At 38.9% G+C, this 23,862-nt stretch overlaps 1 protein-coding gene across 9 annotated transcripts in view; it reads right to left on the reverse strand.

Moving 5' to 3' along the window:
* Positions 1-23,862, reverse strand: part of SDK1 (sidekick cell adhesion molecule 1) — an 829,158-nt gene that overhangs the window by 515,898 nt on the left and 289,398 nt on the right. For all 9 annotated transcript variants that reach the window (XM_082362848.1, XM_082362846.1, XM_082362847.1 and 6 more), the window contains exons 2-4: positions 17,262-17,421; positions 3,268-3,374; positions 971-1,118 (exon numbers count right to left, since the gene is read on the reverse strand). In XM_082362848.1, the coding sequence (XP_082218974.1) occupies positions 971-1,118; positions 3,268-3,374; positions 17,262-17,421 (415 nt within the window). The remainder of the gene's footprint in view (positions 1-970; positions 1,119-3,267; positions 3,375-17,261; positions 17,422-23,862) is intronic.

Consider the following 23,862-nt stretch of genomic DNA (forward strand, 5'->3'; position numbering starts at 1 on the left):
ATTGTGTAGGCTCACGCAGAGCTCTGACGCCCAAGTGGAAGAGCGGGGACGCTGGGCTTAGAGAAGGGGCTGCATGGACGCTCAGGTGGGGAGAAGGCACATCTGAAAATTGTTCAGCAAGTTGCCTTTACATATCCTTTTTGGGGGAAAAAAAGCGCATTTTCTTCTCACAATTTTTTTTTGTCTGAGTGCAACCATCTGATGGCATAAATATTTGACGTTCAGCCCAAGCTTATAGCATTTCACAATTCTTTCAGAAATGTCCATCCTCAAAGCCTTTATATTTGGTATATTATCTTTAAATTACATTGCAAAATGCCCACTTATAAAATATATACCAAATGTTAATCACTTAAAGCTCCAAATGCAGAAACTGTTTGGCATTAGATAAACATCTTAAATGTGAAATAGGCAAGAACACCTTGAAATAATGCTTAACTAATCACAAAGCAACTACTCTGCAATAGATGGGTGAACCACTAATTAGTCAAAAGGAAATAAAACTGTCATGGTAGGATAAAAGGATAAAGAGAAATAAGCAGTAATTACTGTTTTATCATCAGAGAAAGTAGCATCAAAACACGGCTCAGTGAAGAGGGAAAAAACCCCACAGCTCTATAAGTAAATACGAGCACTCATTAAATTAGTACTTGGAGCTAACCACAACTCAGGATGAAAATGACATCTCAAAAAGTGCATTCAAAAACGGAAAAAAAAAATACCATAAAGAGTATGTAAAGGTGCTTTAGTTAGGGTATGCGGCATATTAAAGAATAACATTACATGACAGTTTTCTTAAACTGCTTAAAAATTTCCAAGCCAGTCTTAAAATAGCTGTTTACTAAGGATTGAGGTAGGTCTACTAGACCAGGTTAGTCTTTTCAAAGTTTAATTGGTACACTTAATATGTAAATGGTACCAACAAGTGTAATGAGATGTATTTTAAACTTTAAAGTTTGGAACAACTTACATTCTGTTGCTTGGAATAATCTTGTGCCCTTCTCTGAACCAGGTCACTTGAGGTCTGGGGCAGCTGGTGATGGGCAGTAAGTTGAGTACAGCTGCATGTCCTTGAGAGACCATTTTTCTCTGATCTGTATCCATGAAATTTCCCATATCTGCAAAGAAAAATCAGACCTTTTAAGTTTCAGAAAATTCTTTTTTGAGGGGGCGGGAGGTCAAAGATGGAAATAACTATATTTTATTGCAAAGTCACCAATGTTGCTATAATTAAGCAGTAAGACCAGAGACGCGCAGTAATGCTGATGAGTGCAGACTGGGTGGTAAAGCGGAGCATGAGACAAAGCCATGTGCCTCCAAAGTACCCACGAAGTGCATGAGTCAGCAGAACTTCAGGGTCTTTGTGTCGCTGCAACAATACAATGAAATGTTTGCAACCAATTTTAATATTGAAATAAACTGTGGAAAAGCATCCTCATGCCACACGAAGCATTTTCCCAGAAACGATAATAAAATTTCAGACATCCCCCGGCTCGCGGATCTCTCCAGCTGGTTCTACCCAGGCACCCGCTGCTGTCCTGCTCAGTTTCTCCTTCTCTTTGTTTCTGGGGTGAATGCTCCCTAAAAGATCTTCTGGGAGAAATATTTAACCATTGATTCATTTTTAGAGGGTTCTCCAAACCCCATACTACTGACTTAATTTGGGGCAGGTAGGTTTTGTTCCAGTCTTTGTGCTACTGGTTTACAACATTTAAAAAATGAGATCACAGGAAAAAACCCAGCCTTTAGAATGTGGGTATATGTGGCCAATTTTTAAATCAGTACCATTTAAAAGTTTTTAAAAATTTCCACATTATGATTAGCTACAGATATATGTATACACACACTGATATGGCATATATACTACAATTTTGTCTGAATGCATATAAATTTGGAACAGTCCATAAAAGATCTCTATTATCAACGGATTTGTGATTCAGAAGAAATTATTGACTATGTTACAAGCAGTGTTTAATGTCTAGGAAAAGATGAAACAAATGAAACAGATTAGGAAAATATGCACGGTTATTTTAAAGTAAAGTGAAATTTGTTATCAAAGAGAAGGAGAAAAGAGATAAAATCTAGTGCTAGAGGTAAAGAATAGAAACAAGGATATTACATTAAACAATTTATTAAATATAATAAATTCTAAGCTTATTCAAATATGTTTTGGGTATTGACCTTAATTTTTTATTTATGAATTATGTTTTCAATTATTCAATTGAATAAAAGTTCTGAATTATTCTGCAGACAGGTTTAGTTGAGTGACTTCACCACCACAGTTCAGAAAAATGTAAGCCTCCCTAGTAATTAAAACTATAACTAAACATGTATAGCAACAGCACCTTACCCAGTCACTAGTAATTACCGTAGAAAATTAGAATAACTAGAAATTATTTTATTTTATACAGTAACACTGAAAACCACAAGCCTTAACTGGGGTCAGAATGACATATGAGAAAATATTGTCATCACTGGTTGACACAGCCCAATTTAGGAGCTTTTTAGAGTTCTCTAAATCTATTATAACATATTTATATGTAATTTAAAATTTCTTAACACTTTTTGCTTTCTTTTAAATGAAGAGACATTTTGGTAGTAAATTCAAAATATAATAAAGCCTACATGCCATTTTAGATGGACCCCACCCATCACAGATTTTGGACTAGGAAAGTATTAAATGTTTTGCATCAGCCAACTTCCCTCTCCACATCCTCCTAAAGACTACACCAAAATTCAAGGCCCCTGCATTCTGATATCCCCTCCAGTTACTTTTAAAGGTTTCATTCTCCAAAATGGCCTGCCCAATAGAGAATTAATTAATTCACTACAGCACTAATACATGCTATCCACGTACTTTTTGTTGTGCAGCTGAAGGATTTCTAAACAAATCACTGGAAAGAACTGAGTATGAATTGATAAAATTTTAACTAATTGGGTTTAATCTTTTATTTTAAAAATATCTGAACCTGGATATGATAAAAGCTAAGAGCAGCTAACTCATAAAACAGAAGGCATCTTGCTCATTTTTTAAATCCTCAACAGAGCCTTATCTATTGAATTGAAAACAGTGGCATTTACCTCATTAGCCCCAGAACATCGTCAGACCAGCTGCATTAGCTATTTACTTCTCTCTCAACTGATCTTAGAAATTATACTATTCCAAATAGAACCCAAGATAGAAACTCAACTCCCACCATGGTTAAAGGTGATTTTGATTAGTGTTTTGTTATTTAACATTCGTAGATCTTTTCAGTGTTCACATACATGCGACTTGAACTTCTGATCTTCTTTGCAAGAGGGCTCCCATTCTGTTTCGAACCACACAGCGGTAAAACCCAGCATCCAGCCTCTGTAAAGATGGAATAACATACCTGCCAAACACCAAAAAGCAGTGTTAATGGTTCCGTACCTAGGCAGCCAGCCTTGGCATCTCATCTAGTATATTTTGGTATCTAGTACCAAAAATATTTAATTTTTGATAAACTAATATCTATGCAAGCCTTCCCTGACCTACACACTTACTGCAACTGCAATTTATTTGTGAGATTATTTAATTGCTATTTGTCTCTCCAACTAGGCTGTAAATATCACATGAAGCTAGTTCTGGAACTGTCTTGTTCACCATTGTACCCCTCTGCCATCACGTAGTATCAATAGATATCACTCAAAGCTGCCTGAATGAATAAGAACTATTAAATAGCTAAAAATCATTACACGTAAACCAGACCTTTCAATGTTTTTTTATAATTCTGTCTCTCAGAATTTCTAAAAATTATTTCTACAACTGGCAATGGTCTTAACATAATGTGTTGTGTCATTCCGCATCAAAGTTCAAACAATGCAGGATGAGACACAGGTGGCATTCAGGCAAAGCAAGCAGTGACATCAGGGCACAACTCCCCTCTCCAGTCCCCACAGCAAGCAGACATCTCCCAACACCATTTACACACTTTCCTTAGTTCACATATGGCTTGACACTAACTTTTAAAACTTTCTTGATTGGCTGAGAGGTTATTTCATTTGTATTTTCCATTCCTGCGACTATAAGTAACCATCCCTCAAATCAATGCCTTTCTAACAACGTCAGTAAATTTTATAGGGGGGAAAAAGTAGCTAGAAGATACGGTTTCCATAAAAGTCCTGGTTTAGGTTTATGGTTAGTTTTATAATTCAGGATATTTTTAAATCCACGAACAAGCAGGAGGTACAACTGAGGACCACTTCATGTGAGTTCTGCAGCTCCGGAGCTCAAACCTTTCATGCTACCTAGAAGAGTGCATTTAATTGGTTTCTAAGCCATGTTCACTAAAAATCAAGAATAAGGCTTGATTTTCACACATGGGAGGGTGCCTATCCTAAGAAAGAATAAGAGAGCTAAAACCCAATCAAATAGGAGCCTACTTTCCAAAAAAAGAGAAAACACAGTGATGCTATCCTTTCTAAAAACATGTTCTGGTAATAGTTATCTTCAATTTAAAAATACTTCCTCTTATAAAGTATAATCAGAGAAACCTAAAAAAAAAAAAAAAAAAAAATCAGGTAAAAGGCACCAAGTATGGTATGCTTTATTTGCTCAGCTCTTACACATACCTTAAAATCACTTATATTCAACTAATTGCTCATCTTTTTATTCAAGTATGTCCAATTAGTCAACTGGAAAAAGGAACTGATAGGCATAATTTTTAAGTGAATGAAACATTTGGACAATACAGGTAATTCAGTATTAAGCAAATATTAATCAGAGTGTGTTTACCCTCTGATAACTATCTTGAGATCTTACAGCAAGATTAATAAAATATTTTATGAAAAAATACTGCTGAATCTCAGTCTTCAAAATTTTATTCTATTCTGAGGAATGGTTTATCTCAAACAAAAAATTAATTAGTGAAGACAATCAGAACAATACCAAACTGAACACAAAGAGTCAACGCCATCTATTTAAATTACAAATCAAGACTAGACGGATGAGCAGCTTTGATTATTATACACTATGATTATAATTAGGAGGGGTTTTGAGATTAGGTTAAAACAAAGTCAATAAAAGTTTTCGGAAAAGAAATAACACAAGTTATTGAGTACATATTTGAAAAACTACAAGAGCAGTTTCATCATTGCAAGCTAACCACATTTATATGATTGTTATTTATTTCATTTTTCCTTTTTTGCAGTATCCTGAATAGATTTTATATTCTTATAAATTTCTATAGTGATCTTGTGTACTAATGCACAAAAACAGCACTGCTTTCAAACAACTGGGAGAACCAGATACAAAACTGAATATTAGGCATATGCTGTTTTGTACTGTCTCTTTAGTCTAATGTCTCACCAGGGAAAAGATATACAAAAAAGTGGCAAAGTACTCCACCTATTACAGGAATTCCTACACAAATTATGTTTACCCAACAGATGGGAATATTCATTGCAAGCCTATTGTTTATAAACACACATTTTTAAGCAGAGAAAGTTTCCTGGCTCCTTATAAGAAAGTATGATAAAATCCTAGCACCATATGCCACTAACATATAGAAAATGACTGCTCCTATTTCAAATAAGCACAGCTGGGAATGTTTGTATTCACTGTTTCAGGGCAGAATCTACTAGACTAACAGAACCTTTTCCAGGGCTAGTTCATTATCAGGAAGAGCAAATTAAAGAAAATCAAACACAAAACCACAACAAACCCCAGGGTTTAAACATTCACTTCTGCTACGTAGGAGAATACCTCAGCTCCAAACTGCCACTCGGAATGGGCGACAAGAGCAACCCTAGAATTTCTCTAAGAAGCAGTTTTAGGTCCATTTCCATCCGTGAACAATTGCTTGACTAGCCCTGCCTGGAGAGGATATCTGACATTTTTTGTGTGCCTAGGGTCTGCACCGTGTTCTTACATTTGGAGAATTCTCCACCATGAGTCCTGGTGGAGGCGGACCCCTACATCAGCAGGGCACAGGAATGAGGTACCACAGCACCACTGCACACACACGCTCTGGGCTTTCAGATCTGGGGCTGGCGATGCACAGGAGCAGGGCTAAAGGAGAACCTGTCCAACAGCAGCAGCCGTGGGGCACAATGGAGCCCCGGATCAGGGGAGCAGTGCAAGTGTCCAGTGCCCATAGGGGCAGTGGCTCAAGCAGTGGCAACCAGGGTGCAGCAGTACCAGCAGCAGGACCCTATGGGACTGGCTCTTGGGGCAATTTGGCTCTGATGGGCTCGCCTCCCTCTGTTCCTGCCCAATGTCCAGTCAGTCCAGTGACTGAAAGAGCAACCGAATGTCCAGGTGACAACTTCCTTTTTTGTTTCAACGAGAGAGGGTTTGTTTGGCTTGTCCTAGAACTCCCCAGAATGTAGCCAAAATAATTTTGGTTGAAAAGGCTTCTGAAGTTACTAGGTACTCACCATGGTCACAGAAAAACCTAAATAATGCCTCACTGAATCGTCTCTTTTTAAAAAATCATGGCTTCCCAGCTAACCACTAAGAATCATTAAGTGGTAAATAGTCCCCCAAAAACTGAGACTAATTAATCTTTTATAAGGAGTATTCCTGCCATGAGCCACTAAAATCTTAGAAAATGTCTGACAAAATACTATCTGCTTTGGAACAGTTACTGTTGAGCAGTTCTTCCCAACAAGAGTTAAATGCTCTAAGCACACAGGTCTACAGAGACCTATCACAGTTCAGAATAACGAAACCACATCTTTGATATAGAAGAGAAAACCCATACTTCTCCCTCTAAGGTCAGCGGACACAACTCGATCCATGAGAAAGAATTTTCATACCCATTAAAATTAGATACAAGGTTTTTTTTCTTTTTGGGGGGGTCTACATTCATTTTATGCCACTCCAGACAAGACTATTCCCCACAGCTTTAATTTTTTTAAAATTAAAGTATGAAAATATCTATTCTGGTATGAAAGTATCTGGTATGAAAGTATCTATTCTGCATGAAAATAAACAACCAAGTTCTATAATAAACTTTCATATCTTGGCCCAAAGCCCATTATTATCTTTAAAGTGAAAAAAGGTTTAAGAAAAAAAAAAACAAAAACAAAACTAAGCCATTTATATCTTTCTTGGAACTAATTCCATTCTATTTGTGGAAACAAGATTACAAATAATTGTATTTTCAATTTTATTTTTATAAATTTCCTATATGAACATTTAAAATACAGCAACAGTCAAAAGCGGAATGAGTCCATAGCTGACTTTCGCCACAAGCAAAGAGTGAAATGAAAAATCCAGACTGAAACTTGTTAACAAAGAGACGGACACAAAATTTTGAAGGCGTGTCCAGCTCACTAATACGTCTTAGACGTTAAGCAAATTGAGGGTTATGTTTTGAATCCTTTCAAAAGAGTTACAGTAATCAGTATGAAGTTAAAGTAAACAGCATAATAAAGATGGAGGTTAGCCGACAGGAACATTATACTCGCAGAAGTTCTTTAATCTCTATTTCATTTACTGAAAATTCTGCATTAAGTTGAAAGAGGCAATGAACAGGTCCCTGCTGGGGATGGGCTAAGGAAGCATCTACGGAATCTGTCTGGGAATATAAATCTGGGGACCGTAAGCCCTCCAGGGACCAAGTGGCTGCTGAGTATCCACATACCAGGAATAACTGCATTTAAATTTTATATTCACTTATAAACGCCAATTCAAAATTTCTAGAGTTAACATTGAAAAGTTCCCAGGAATCTTCTTCTGGGATTGTGGTTTATGTGATTTTCTCTAACAGTAACAATGTTTTGGGATCATTCATTCTTCATCCATTCCTACCTTCTATTATCAAACCAGGGACAGTCAAGGAGAAATTCACATTTTGGTAAACATGGACACATGACCGGAACTAGTCTGTCAGATCTGTCATTAGGAGACAATGCTCTCTCAAGTCAGTAAGAATGGAGTTTCAGAAAATCTTTGTGAAAGACAGAGATTTTTTAGAGCTAAAAGTCCTTTATTCATCTCTGTTTACTTAATTCTTTATATTGCCAGGTTCTCTAGAGATATTTTTTTTTAAAAATCTAGAACCGTTATATGAAGGGCTAAAATATAAGGGGAAATGTTAGTTTCTACACAGTCAAAATGATCCACACCAAAACACAATGGAAAGAAGACCTAAGCTATTAAGCGTTGCAATATTAGCACAAGTGAATTAGAAACGTAAATGAAAAAGCTTTCACTTGTCTCATGGAAGCACTTGTCAACAATCATGTTACAGACTTGTTTGGTCACGCTGGCTAAAGTTCTCCACTTAGAACCCACAATGATCCTGAGATGAATGAGTCAAATGGAATCACTTCTTCAAATCCAAGTCATCTCCAGTAAGAACTTTTAAAAGTTCATTGCTACTCCGCTTCAGAAATTCTCCGGAAACAATCATATCTGCTATGACCACATGGAGTTGAAAAGACGGTCAATTAAAATCAGAAACAAACGATACACAACTTTGTGGGAGAGATATAAGCATTGGGACACACCATATTAATATTAGAGATCAAAATCGAACAAGACAGAGCAGATTCATACCACTTTAATTAAGCCTTGGAAATCAATGTCAGATACTTCGACTAGGAATGAGATGAGAATAGTCCACCCACTTTTACCTGCCAAAGTTTATCTTCCCCTTCCTTACAAACAAATAGACAAAAGGACTGGATGCCTTAGGAATGAAAAATTCATTTGTTAATTCCAGGGCTCCTAAATATAACCATGTGATATAGAAGAAAGGCCAAAATTAGGTTGAAAGCTTTACACTAAGTGCCCAACCATTCACATCTTGGGCACTAGGAAATAAGAAAGTTACCCCAAGCCTTAAGCAGCTTGGAACTATAAGGGGTTCTACTGGGTTGGGTTGGCCAAAAGGTTCACTTGGTCTTTTCCGCAAGATGGCTCTACTAGCACTTAGTTGTCTTTAACTTCATTTGAAACAATTTTGTTAGACTGTATGTGACAGGTGTCATATCAGCATGCAGTAAAAAAAAAAGACATCAAAATTGGTGAATTTTTGTGTAGCCATTTTAATATTGAAGATAGAAGAAAAAAGCAACATTTTTGGCATATTATGCTTTATTACTTCAAGAAAGGTAAAAGTGCAACTGAAATGCAAAAAAAAGATTTGTGCAGTGTATGGAGAAAGTGCTGTAACTGACTGAACATATCAAAAGTGGTTTGTGAAGTTTCGTGCTGGAGATTTCTCGCTGGAAGATGCTCCACGGTCCGGTAGACCAGTTGAAGTTGATAGCAATCAAATTGAGACATTAATTGAGAACAATCAACACTATACCATGTGGGAGACAGCCGACATACTCAAAATATCCAAATGAAGCGTTGAAAATCATTTGCACCAGTTTGGTTATGTTAATCGCTTTGATGTTTGGGTTCCACATAAGTTAAGCGAAAAAAAACCTTCTTGACTGTATTTCCACATGCGATTCTCTACTTAAATGTAATGAAAACATTCCTTTTTCAAAACAAATTGTGACGAGCGATGAAAAGTGGGTATGGGAGTCCTCTATTACGAGCTCATTCCGGAAAACCAAACGATTAATGCCAACAAGGGCTGATCCCAATTAGACCAACTGAAAGCGGCGCTTGACGAAAAGCGTCCAGAATCAGTCAACAGAAAACGCATAATCTTCCGTCAGGGTAATGCAAGACTGCTTGTTTCTTTGATGACCAGGCAAAAACTGTCAAAGCTTGGCTGGGAAGTTCTCATTCATCTGCCGTATTCAGCAGACATTGCACCTTTGGCTTTCCATTTATTTAGGTCTTTACAAAATTCTCTTAATGGAAAAAATTTCAATTCCCTGGAAGACTATAAAAGGCACCTGGAACAGTTCTTTGCTCAAAAAGATAGAAAGTTTTGGGAAGATGGAATGATGAAGTTGCCTGAAAAATGGCAGAAGGTAGTAGAACAAATGCGTGAATATGTTGTTCAATAAAGTTCTTGGTGAAAATGAAAAATGTGTCTTTTATTTTTACTTAAAAACTGAAGGCACTTTTTGGCCAACCCAATACTTATTTTAGTCAAAATGGGCAAGACGAGTTCATTTGAACCAAAATACAATCTGTTGTTGTTGTGAGCTGGGCAGCTCCCAGAGGACAGGACCAATGAAAAGTGAACCAGGAGAAAAGAATGACTGTAAACAAGGTTAGGAAAACTGAAGCTCAACAACCTGGGGAACTCAGCCCTTTGTGGGAAGCTGTAGGTGGGAGTCGCACTCAGTTTGGCTGGCTGATGAAGAAACCAACTGGTTACGTTTCACTTAAGAAAAGGGTTCTCAATTAAACGGACCTTGCCTGATGAGTAGGGGACTCAGCAGATTCAAAACAAAACAAAATATAAAAACAGGTATAGGAGTCTAACTCATGGCTTAGTGATGAAGTTCTGTCTCAGGGTCTCAAGCCTAAAGGATACGGCCAAGGGATCAATCTGGGAAAGTTTGACATGGCAGTAATACTGAGTTTTCAGACATACGAACATGTCCATTTATTTAGGTCTTCTTTTATTTCCTTAGGCAACGCTTTATAGTTTTTAGTGTAAAAATGTTGCAAATTCCATGTCAGATTTATCTCTAAGATTTTTGAAGATATTTTAAAAATATATTTATAAGAGTTTTAATATAAATTTTAATAAATTGCAGATTATTCTTTCCTAGTATACAGAAATATAACGGATTTTTGTATGCTCATCTTGCATCCTGTAACACTGCTAAACACATAAATTTTAGCAGCTTTTTAAAGATAATATCACATTTTCTGCAATCATGTAACCCTCAATAAAATACATTTTTACATCTTCTCTTACAATCTAGATGCTTTTTATTTCTTTTTCTTATTGCACTGGCTGGTAACTCCATTATTGGGATCTGCTGAGCTTCTTGCATTGATGAATTTGTAGTTTTCATCAAATGTAAAACTTTTTCAGTATTATTTATTCAAATAATTTTCCACCCCTGCCTCCTTTGGGATTCCAGTTATACATATATTAGGCCATTTGACGCTGTCCTGTAATTCACTAATGGTCTTTTCATTGTGTTTGATTTCTTTTTTTTCCTATCCGCCTTTCATTTTGAAGAGTTATATTGTTATATTTTAAAGTTTACTAATATTTTCTTCTGCAATGTCTAATCTGCTAGTCCCATCCAATGTGTTTTTCATCTCAGACATTATAGGTTTCATCTGATCACATGGAATACAGTTACGATGTTTCAACGCACTTCTCTGCTAATTCTAACATCCGTGTCAGCTTTGGTTTGGTTTCAATTGATTGATTTTTCTCATTTTGGGTCACGCTTTCCTTCTTCTTTACATGCCTGATAATCTCTGACTGGATTCTAGACATTGTAAATTTTGGTGCTGGATATTTTTGTACTCCTATAAATATTCCCGAGCTTTCTTCTCCAGTGCTGCAAAGATACCTGGAAATGGTTTGATCCTTTCTGGTCTTGCTTTTAAGATTTCTTAGGCAGGACCAGAGCTGTGTTCGGTCCGGGGTTAGTAACCCCCACTACAGACCCAGGACACTTCTGTGTACCCTGTCCAATAACCCCATGGATTACAAGGTTTTTCAGTCCGGCTGCTGAGAAGAGGCACTGAACCCCACGCTGTGCGAACCTGGGGAACTACTGCCTCCACTCTTTGGGTCCCTGGGCAGTCTCCTTACATGAATGTGCCGGTGAGTAATCTGCTAAATACTAGACAAAGAACCTCTGAGGATCTCCAGAGTTCACCCTCTACACAGCTCTCTCCTCTCCAGTACTCTGCCTTGATCTCTCTGAACTCTCAGCTCCCTACACCGCAGGGATCCCTCCAGGTTTCACCTGTGTTCTCCCTCTCTGTACCACAGCCTGGAAATTCTCTCAGGGCAGTGAGCCGAGCAATCACAGGGCTCACCTTGTTGGTTTTCCATCTCTCAGCCATCACACCTTCGGTTGCCTGATGTCCAGTATCTTGAAAACAATTATTCCATATACTTCGTCCAGTGTTATGGTTGTTTAGATTGCCTATCTAGAATTCTCCTTCAACTCTCTCAGTGAGGTTTTCTATTTTTCTGCATGTTCTACTCATTTCTTATAAAGGTTATTCCCAGGTATTTAATAAATTTTACTGATATTGTAGAATTTTCGTTCTTTTATAGGACATAAGAAAAAGTAAATTTTCCCTTAACCATTCCTATTTTTTTACTGAAATAAAAAGATAAATATCCATCAAATTTCTACTGTTTATACTGTAACAGAAATTGAACCAGAGGCAGATCATGTAAGGAGACTATTTAGAGTATCCAATTATTCCTCCTGCTGGAATGAGTATTGTGCCTAGCACTAGAAATTTTGGGCATATATATATTTTGAATATAATTATAAAATATTTTTTATCCCATAGTAGAAAAAATAATTTACAGTAAATATTTTCTGGGGAAAAAAAAATGGAGACAAATCTGCCTATGACACTTAAGCAACTTTGTTTAATTACTGAACTACTCTCATTTTCCCAGTGTAGCCATCTGTGCCTAAACATGGATATAAGCATCATTATGAACAATATAACATTTGAAACTTACTAAAACTCATTGTTCAGTTTATAACACAAGCAGCAAAGAAAATGTTATTTTTAGTCAAAGATGGAAAAGCTGAATTTATATTAAATATTTGCTTTTTTTAGGGTTAGCACTTTCATAACTGACACCAAAGGGTGGAGTTAGGAAACAGCTACCGTTTTTATAGAGTATGTTTTCCAATTTGAGACTTATAGCAGCTTCGTGAAGGTTAACATATGACAGCTGAAGGTGCTTATTGGAAGGAAGCAGATGAAAGAGTAATTTGAAAAAATAGCGTAAGATTTTTAGACAGGTTTTATATCTTGAAAAAAATGATGACAAAATACAATGGATCCTTGATAACCCATCTCAGTGTATGAAGCCCTCAGTGAACAGAATATAATTTATCACGTCTAACCTAAACCGATTTTGCTTCAGAATAACCCATATCTTCCTAACGAGTTTCTGGTGAAATGGTAGTGAAGCATCTACCCTGTTTTAATGGTGCATATATAATGAACCACCTTCTCAATCCTGCTTCAATCAAGCAACAATGCTTTGTCTTCTTGAGGACTATCCAGGGTGTGTCAGGTTAACAGGTAAATTAGCTGGTGCGAAGATCAATGCAAAAAAGAGCTCAATCTCCTCGCATATTTTTAAGTTGACACCAAAATTTTCTGTCATATAGAAGTTTAAATAGTTGCATATACAATAATGGCATAGTATATGTTTTGGCATTTTAAAATAAAACTGTCACACACTGTTTTAAATGTATCTAATGGAAGTTAATATAATGATTTTGATATCCACACTTTCTATTGCTTAAAAATGAACTGACAGAGCTTCCATACTGTTTCTTTTTACTCTTTGAACTTGAGTATTAAATCCATTTATCCCACAGAATTTTATTCTAATGTAACATTTTTCTATGCCTGAAAGATACTTATTATTTATTACCCAACATACTTCTCTGAAATAAAAATATACAAATAAATGGTAATTTAAAAAGAATTTCCGGGCTTCCCTGATGGCGCAGTGGTTGAGAATCTGCCTGCCAATGCAGGGGACACGGGTTCGAGTCCTGGTCTGGGAAGATCCCACATGCCACGGAGCAACTGGGCCCGTGAGCCACAATTACTGAGCCTGCGCGTCTGGAGCCTGTGCTCCGCAACAAGAGAGGCCGCGATGGTGAGAGGCCCGCGCACCGCGATGAAGAGTGGCCCCCGCTTGCCGCAACTAGAGAAAGCCCTTGCACAGAAACGAAGACCCAACACAGACAAAAATAAATAAATAAATAAATATTTAAAAAGAATTTCCTTTTGTCAAAATAGTCTAAGCACTTAAAAAAAATTTCATCTGGATTACTTGTGGATTGTAATTATTATTACCACACAGCTAATGAAAACAACATCAATGTATTACGAATTTTGAAAAATAATTATTAAACATTAAAAACTTAGAAAGGAGATATGTCTCTTGAAAGTGGCTGTTTATTCAATTACTTCACACTTTATTGAATGGAAAGTTATTTACTATCAGAATGAACAGAATTGGATAGAAATTTACTACAAAAAGAAAAGAAGGTATTGACCACATATTTGCATACAGTTAATTTAAATCTAATGAGTACACGAAGACATAGACAAGTAGAGAAGAGGCTGATGTGTACCAGCAAGCAAAACACACTGAAGTAATAAAAATGAATATGGATTTAGAATATCAAATGATATCTTTTTGCAAAAGTTAACGAAAGTGTCTTCCGAATGAATGAGAAAATATAAAGCACAAACTTTCCTATAGTGCATGGTCCTTCTACATCAGGAGGGCACATTGATCTGATGAAAGTAAACAGAACTTTTCACCCCCTCCTCGTTGAGATCTATCACTGAAGCCTCCCCGAGCTCTTTTCACTTCTGGGTAGGTGAAACGAAGACAAGTGTGTTTCAGAGAAGAGTATTTCTCAAAGGGCTTTTTATTTCTAACAAATCTTGAAAATTCTAATTCTATTATGTGTAAGTGCGTACACCACAGAGCGTTACACTAAGCTTGCAGCCTGGATAAAACAAGTTGCCTTGCCTGCGGTAATTCCTGCAGATGTTTCTCTGCTTTGTTCTCATAAACGTTCCTTGAGGCACAATATATACTTTGATGGTGGATGGAGAATGGAAAAGGGAAGCTTGTTCACAAAAAAATGGTACAGCTCTTGCTGACCACCTATACATCTGAATTAAGAAAACCCCAAGATTGGTCAAAAGATCCCATTTCTAGTGTCATACTCTGTCCTTAAAAGTAGTACATATAGAGTGAAGGCAAGGAGCTCTTCTAGGGGATGTTTAAAAGAGGCTTCTTCGAGCCCAGTATTTTAAACTGTGCTTGTCTTGCACCCTGAAGGTGTGGTTTCACAGAAGACTCACTGGGAAAGGTGTGTCCTTCTTTTGTGAAGTGGAAGAAATAACGCAAAGCAGGTATGAAAAGGGAACTGGCAGGTGCCAACACAGAGGCACGTTCTCAGGTAGCTCAATTTCAGAAAACATGCATGTAGAAACTGAAGATCTAGAAAACTATTCCTTTGCCACTCTCCATGGCATATACCCCAGTTTTAAGACCACTGTTATAGATCACCCACATCACTACTTCTTTTTATGAGGAAAAAAAATATGGATTCTTTTGAAACCTCACTTCCTTTCTCCTGGGGCATATGAAACATGGTATCATTTAATTTTTATGAGAACCCTCTAAGGTGGGTTTTATTATACCCATTTTACAGATGGGAGAAGTAAGATCAAGCTGGTTAGATAACTTGTCCAAAGTCAAACAGATAATAAGTTGAATAGAAGTATCTGAACTCAAGTCATCTGCCATCAAAGCCCACTGCTCATAATGGTTCTCATTTCTAAGCTCACTTTTTTTTTTTTTTGCTTTCTAATACCCCTTCTAACAAACCAATCCCCATGTCATATTATGATAAAATAGAATTTAATAGAATTTATTAACTGATTGCTGGTGGGCCAGAAAATATGCTGTTTTACATACATTAGAGCCTTTTAATGCTCACACCACCACAAAAGAGGTTTGATCACCCCCATTTTGCAGATACTGAAAGTGGGGCTAACAGGCTGCTTGCCCGAGGTCATACCGCTAACACTAATTGGTGGTGAGCTGAGATTCAAACCTAGGTCTGTTGGATTTCAACATGCTCTTAACTATTAGGGTAAATTGTTCTCACAGCAGCAGATCCTCTGACAGTACAGGCCTAATGATGAAAGAGGAGGACACAAACTCCTCTGACTAAACAGGGCAGGTGGATAATGGGACTGGGCAAAGCAAGTGGGGCACAAGGCAGGGACCAGAGAGTGCTGAGAACTGGGCGTCCAGGCCTGTACCCCAGGGCAGCACTGCCAGGGCCAGCTTCTGTGTGGGGCTGCAAACCCAGGAAGCCATGCCTGCTGACTCTTCAAGAGGGACCGAAGAGCAGATTTTTATGTGAAGTCTTACAAGCGTTAAATGCTGGCAATCAATTAAGAAATATCTACTGTGCATATATCCACACATATTTTTAAACTGATTTTTAAAATACCCACACCATGTTCCAGGCAGGCTGAATGTGGTTCATGGACCACCATATTATAACTTCGGAGGTACAGAGTGCGTGGTGGGCTATGCCCCAGGTTGAGAAGATCATTACTCTCTATAAAATACCTCTAGAGACCTCCCTGGTGGTCCAGTGGTTAAGACTCTGCCCTTCCACTGCAGGGGGCACGGGTTCGATCCCTGGTTGGGGAACTAAGATCCCTCATGCCACGCAGCCAAAAATAAATCAAGAGTGAAGATTATGTTTAAATAAATAAATAAATAAATAAAAATAAAATCTCTCTAGACAGCCAATTCTCTTTCTTATTTCATTTAAATAAGAGCATGGTATTGCTGGTTTCTGCTGATTTGGGGGCCTCTGGGACTGGTTTAGGCAGTTGCTAATTCTCCATCCCACTCAGAACTGGAGCATCCAGCATAATCCTCCCATAGAACAGGAGGTAAAAAGATACAAAACCAGAAAAGCATCAAGCACTGCAAGGAGGTGATGAGGCTGGGAAGCTGATCCTGATGCCTCCTGGGCGAAGCTGCACCTCAGACGTGACCCGACCTCCCGTTTCCCCCATCTCAGTCCTCTGTACTCAGCCCCCAGTACCTAGCACATGGCAGGTGTTCAATAAATACTCATGTTTGCTGCTCAGTGTAGATGCTGTACTCATGCCCATCCTCCCATAGTTCCACTTTTTCCCATCCCAACTCTGAAAGTTAGCCAGGAAGGTGTTTGTTGACTAATCAGAGCTCCAGAAGCTATGACCTAAAGGTATCTGTTTAAGCATTTACGCTCCTCAGACAGGAACAATACTGGTGGGTGGGGCGGCTGCCACAAGAAATCAAATCTATCAGGCTAAAGCTGTTACTTGCATTCCTCTGTAACTATACCTCCTTTGGTCTGGTGATTTCACTAACGGGCTTCCTTTTACAAATATAACTACAGACTTCCTAAGTGTGAATACAACCTGTATCAGAATAGTAAATCACATTCTGATTATATGTTCAAATCTATGCCTTTAATCCTTAACGCATGACAAATTAAATCCAATATTTCCCCCCGCTTGCGCTATTATGGCCAAGAGGCAAATATTCTAAACACATCAAGCTGAAACAGAATCTTATTTTCGAGCAATCAATTACTTATATTCGCTGGTGTAGGTGGTGAGCTCACTGTCATCGTGCATCCACTTGAATTCCAAGGGCCAGCTCCCTTCAGCGAGGCAAGTGAGAACGAGGCGGTTCCCCTCCAGGTGCAGCTGTGGAAGGCCCGGCTCTGTTTTAAAATATGGCACAACGTCATCTGAAATATGAAAGAAAAAAGAGAGAGGAAAAAAACTGAATGAAGTGCACATGAAAATGTCATTCATCCAATTAATCAATCACTTATTTAAACAGACCTAATTTTAAAAAGCAGAAATGATGGTTATTTGGCCCAATTAAGTAGCAAATTATCCTTGACCCCCTAGAAACCTGCAATACCCTAGACAATATTTCAAAAGGCTGAATGCTCTATGACAGCACCATGTGAAAGCACCTGACAAGTTCATCCAAGTTATTTCCATTTGTGATTAATACTTATTTATCGCATACTGGGCAATCTCTGCTGATGCAAGCCTTGGTTTTAACTAGGCATTATATTCTTAAAGTAACAATCAAGGGTATATACCTTGGCTCTAAAAGAAAAATATAACCTTCACTTAGTTAAAAAAAAAAAAGGTAACTAGGATAAGCAAGATTAACATATACATATAAACGACATGAATCACAATCCAGCTTTCATCTCACACACACACTGCCTCTTTCGGTGACATCCAGGGGGCTATCACACTGGAAACCCACGTGTATTCACACAGTGGAACAGCTTGCAGCCACGGGAACGAACCAACTATTGCTACACACAACACCACGGATGGATCTCACAGACAGACGTATGTGTAGTGAGAGAAGCCAGACAGGAAAAAATTACAGCATATGCTTCCACGCAAAAGTTCAGAAAAGTTCAAAACCAGGCGAAACTAGTCTGTGGTGTTAGAGGTCAGTCAGGGTGAGCGTTGTTACCTCTGGGGGATGGGGATGGGGGCGGGTGTGTAACAGGGCAGCTTGTGGAGAGCACGTCAAGATCCATTTCTCAATATGGTTACACGGGGCCATTCACTTTGTGAAAATTCATAGAAAATCATTCTGTATCTGACTTGTGCAATTTTTGTATGATGCTTCCTTAATTTTTAAAAAGTATATGAACATAGGAGACACTTCCAATTCTAGCGCTATCATGTTTCTAATAAAATCCCCAGGGCACACCCGCATAAACCGGTCTGTCTATCCTTCAGGCCTCCTACCCTCTCGACTCAGGAATAAACACTCCAGCACACTCTGCTTTTCACTCTTAAGCCAGGCTAAGCCCTTTCTCCCTGGTGGGGTGGGGGGCCTTGCCTGTGCTCCTCCCCCACCCTGGGCGCTCCTCCCCAGCCCCCTGCAAGCTGAGGCATTCCCGTCCTTCAGGTTCACCAAGCTCCTCCCACCAACACGCCCTAACAACCGTGACTTATACCCAGTGGATTCCCATGCACGGTCTCAACCACTTCTGAATTTCTAAACCAATGCCAGGAACAAAGTAGATACTGAATAAATATTCACTCAATGAATAAATATAATAATAACAAAATTAACAGTAATAGCTAGTGTTCACTGAGTATCTACTATGCCGGAAACTGTTCCGAGTGCTTTTATATGTATTACTTGATTTAATTTTCACGAAAGCCCTACAAAATAGATGCCATTATTATACCCATTTTACAAATGGGTAAAGAGAGGCATAGGGAAACTAACTTGTTCAAGGCCGCCGAGACAGTATGTGGTACAATCATGATTTAAACCCCAGATAATCTGTTCCAGAATCCAGATATCCTATATGACTCTAAATGTCACAGGTTTCTCAATAGAGAAATTTTCTTCTCAAGAATCCCTATCTTAATGGGACTTCCCTGGTGGTCCAGTGGTTAAGACTTCACGCTCCCAATGCAGGGGCCCGGGTTCGATCCCTAGTCAGGGAACTAGATCCTGTATGCGGCAATGAAGATCTCACATGAAGCAACGAAGATCCCATGTGTCGCAACTAAGACCCAGCACAGAAGGAATGAATGAATGAATAAAAGAATCCTTGGGCTTCCCTGGTGGCACAGTGGTTGAGAATCTGCCTGCCAATGCAGGGGACACGGGTTCGAGCCCTGGTCCGGGAAGATCCCACATGCCACGGAGCAACTGGGCCCGTGAGCCACAACTACTGAGCCTGCATGTCTGGAGCCTGTGCTCCGCAACAAGAGAGGCCGCGATAGTGAGAGGCCCGCGCACTGTGATGAAGAGTGGCCCCCGCTCGCCGCAACTAGAGAAAGCCCTTGCACAGAAACGAAGACCCAGCACAGCCAAAAATAAATAAATCAATAAATAAAAATTAAAAAAAAAAAAGAATCCTTATCTTAACTTCAAATTTTTGATAAATTTGTAGAATTACTAAACTGGACTTTTAAATTATGTATTTTTCAAATTAATCAAATAGCATATTAACAGTGCCAAAATTGAGACTATGTTTTTACATTAAATTGTACGTATAGCTGGTTTCTTCTGTACTGAATATATAGAATTTAAATATAGAGTTTATTTTGCCATTGTGCTGATCACTGTATTCCATAATTGGTAATATTGGTAATACAATGTTACCAGTCTCTTACTAGTATTTATCCAAATAAATAAATGTTAAATTGTATCTGTGAGTGTAGTAAGAGCCTATAATAAGGAGATTTAACCACCTCAATGAGATGCCGGGCAGGAGCTGAGAGCTAAAAGATCAGTAGTTGTCAATACTCCAACAATACCACGTGCAAAGGCCCTGTGGTGGTAGCAAACATGGCGAATAACCTTGGAAAGCACAAAAGACTGAAACACAAGCAGTTCTGTAGGTTCAGAGAGAATGACTGGAAGCAGGGCCTCGCAGGCAAGGCAAACACAAGTCTTCTTTCCACATCATCCCTGTGTGATTTTCAATGGTGCCCACTTCACATTCAAAAGCGTTCTTCTCATGTGAATGATAAATTATATGACCACCTTATTTCTAGGCCTTGGTCAAAAGTACTGTCAGTATAATTATGATGATGATTAGCTATTATTATAAAAGGACGGCAGAAAGGCTTTGAAGGGGCTATGTAGTTAAACGCTCATTTTGGCTGCAACATGGAGAAGGAATTAAGAGGGGCCAGAGTAGTGGGAATAGACCAGTTAGGAGGTCACTGCAGTAACCCAAGAAAATGCTCTGAAAGGTGACAGTGGGTTGGGTCAAGGTAAGAGTAGTGACCGTGGTGGTGGAGACAGAGAGAAAAGGATGGCTCTAAAACAAGATCTAGGGGGCAAAAAAAGACTTAATGATGGACCGAATACGGGGGTAAAGAACTGAGAGGTTCAAGAAGGATTCTTAGATCTCTGACATGCACAACTTTCTGTTCAAGAAACACACCTTGATTCTGTAATCAGCATGGGGAATACAGCAAGAGTAAGACATAGTTTCTGTCCCTTTAAAGGTTAGAGTCTAAGTCTGGCACAGGAATAGAAACGGTAAAGTGTCAGGTGCGGTGACCCCAACCCTGACGCAAAGGCAGGAAGTAGTCACCCCCTGTCCTGCCCCAAAAGTTCCAAACGCTTCTGCCACACGTCACCTACTCTAAGTTACAATTGAAGTGAATTCCTCGATTTTGATTGTCAACTGTGTATCCAATTTCCCTTTTTGCTATGTGCTAAAATCACGCACTCTCATGACCCAAGCAGTCTAATAAAGCTGAACTGTGATGGATACGGCTTTGACACCTTGGGACTGACTGAGCTACTGGCTTTATTAATGCCCTGCCATTTGCACTGTATTCAACAACAGAAAAAGAAATGCCTTCATATGGCTCCAGTGTTCTACAAGAGTGAGTCACTAAAAAAATAGATCTTTTTGAAAGAAAAAGGCTTCAAGATAGATGCTAAAGAATTTGAATTCGGTTTTATAGTTGACAGAGCATCACCGATTTAATACATGATGGTTCCAAATGTAAATAATACCATAATAATTCAATTTTTCCTAGACTTCATAGTTTACTAAACATGCCTATACCGTGTACAAATTATGCTGGGTATTGTGATCTAGCAGGAAAAACTATTTTCAAAAAAAGTAGTTTCATAGGGCTGGCAAGCCAATACCTTGCCATAGTGTAGAGTCACGGTTGGCACTGACTCTGATGTTCATTATAGGAAGGAGGGAGGTAACTATGTCAATGTTCTGGAATGCTAAGGGTCTAAGTTAAAATTACTGCCACAAGTATTTTAACATAGATTAGCCAGTGTGCAGAATAACATAGTTAGCTCTCTGAGCCCAGAACTATTTACCACTGAAATATACAGAGTAGATCATGAAATTAAGAGGGCTTAAAGGTAGCAAAACATAAAAGCTCTGGGGAGAGAAAGAGAAACAGAAGGAATAGTATTCGGGTCTGCACAGACCCCTACAAAAGCATGTGATCTTTACATATCTTAAATGGAACAGAAAAGAGTTTGAAAAGATCCATAAAGACAAAAATGATTGAGGTAACTCTGAGATAAGATTATGAGACTCTGACTTGGGGACATGTCAGTGGTCCACCTGATGCTCTTTGAGGTGTATGTGTGTGTGGTTTTCCCAAATAATAACTAATAGGAAAAATGAGCAGAGATTAAGTATGCTTCTGTATTCTTATTATGAACATTCATAGAACCCTGAATGAACTACTAAGAAAAACTGTGAAATTTCCATTTTCACATACAATTAAATAGAACATAAATCATTTATGAAAGAATGAGTCTCGTCTGTCTGGATAATACAGATTTAAGGTCCATCCAAAGGAGAGGAATGGACTTCATGTTTTCTCAAGACAACATCATAATTTTATGATGTATAAGTCACTTCCCTAAATGGATTTTTAAGGTTTTCAGATATAGTGTAAATGGACTTAACTTTACCTGTCCAATATGAAGATAGTCTTCTGCTCATCCAGAAAGGAACCAAGACCCATTTGCCACAGGAAAAGTCATTTCCACGGGGAAGCCAGAGGACAAGATGTTCTGAAGCAGGACCACGCCCTGGGGTTCCAGGCCTTCCTGCCATGAGGAAGAGTGGCCTTGCCATGCGTTTCAATTATCTGCTCCCAGTGGAATATGGAGGATTTATTACCAGATACTCCTTCATGGCAGAATGGATAGGAATCAACTAGTAGGTGCCAGGAAAGTCAAACTTCAAGCGATTCTGGCGAGGCTGCCAATGAGAGAACTTCAGCCATGACAGTCGATAACTGCAATCTGTTCCGTAACTTCCCCTCCATTTTAAAGTGATAACGAGTAAAGAAATAATAATAATCACTTCCACTTAGTAGAGGAATCAACCTACCACAAACAAGGGGGGGTCTAAAGCAGAGGAGCCCCACATGTTCTGGTGACAGTAAGATTTATTAAGCAATCATCATCGGCGCCGTCAGTCAGGTGAGGGTCCAGCGGGCAGGATTAGGAGTCACAGCACGTGGGGTGCAGTCAGCTGGAGCAGGGCCCTGTGTTACTGAACTCTGCTTTCTTGACAACTGAATCTCCCAGGGCAACTAATCTTTTGGTTTGAACCACTAATCTTCCCTTCAAAACTTCTTTTATATCAAATTCAAACATTTTCATGCCCCAAGCTTATGAATTTACCACTAGCAGAAAGTTTAATTTTTCAAACCCCAGTGAAAAACAAAAGCACAGGGCATAATGCATCATTTGTGAACAGCTATTCTGAAAAATATGGGTAGAAGATTCTTTTCTGGTAAATACAGTCATTCAAATTTCAGCTGCCGGCAGGTCATAATGTACACCCATCGAAGCCAGGAATTTAATCTCACAGTATGTTGTGCTTTTTTCATAATAGTAGTGTTAATCTTTTTAAAACAACTGTTGTGCATTGTAAATGTATTTCTGAGGTAAATTTTAATGTATGATTAGATATATTCTCTTATAGTTAAATATGCAAATATGGAAAGGTCTCACTACAATGCAGAAAGATGATCCTAGAAGATAACAGTCTCAGGACAAAGTCCTCTACGTGCTTTAGGACAAGCCGTTTCAACCTGCACTTCCTGTGACCACCTAATGTAAACCCTTCGGTGGTTAAGCTGAAATGAAGAAGGAAAGGAGGAGACAGAGGAGGAAGAGGAAGAGACGGTGGCTCTATCATCCCAGCTAATTCTCAAGCTTCATTCTTCTAGCTTATCAGAAATATTTGTAAATATTTTCCAGTGCTGGACTGTCAAATATAGTAGGATGTACCATCACATTCTGGGGCTAAAAAAGTTAGCCAACTTCTCTGTATGCCACTTCATACATTTCTGCTACTGCCCTGTGAAATGAATGAGAATCAGACATTTCAGGGCTAAAGGTAGCTACAACTGAACAAATACACACAGGCCCGATTTCAAGCGTCATAACCTACTGCGGTGACCACGAGGCCCAGGGACCGGGTGCTCCGCAGTCCCCGCGCTCTCTTAAGCACTTCCGACGGGGCAGGGCAGGAGGCCGGGGTGTACGCCCGGTTTCCACTCTGCGCTGCAGCACCTCTGAGCAACGAGCAGCCAGACCCTCACCCCTTCCCAGCCGGCGGAGCTTCGCACCGGAGAGGAGGCACAAGCCTGAGGCCCACGGAGGCCCCTGCCCC

Source organism: Balaenoptera borealis (assembly GCF_965194805.1).
Source record: "Balaenoptera borealis genome assembly, chromosome: 16".
NCBI classification, from domain to species: domain Eukaryota; kingdom Metazoa; phylum Chordata; class Mammalia; order Artiodactyla; family Balaenopteridae; genus Balaenoptera; species Balaenoptera borealis.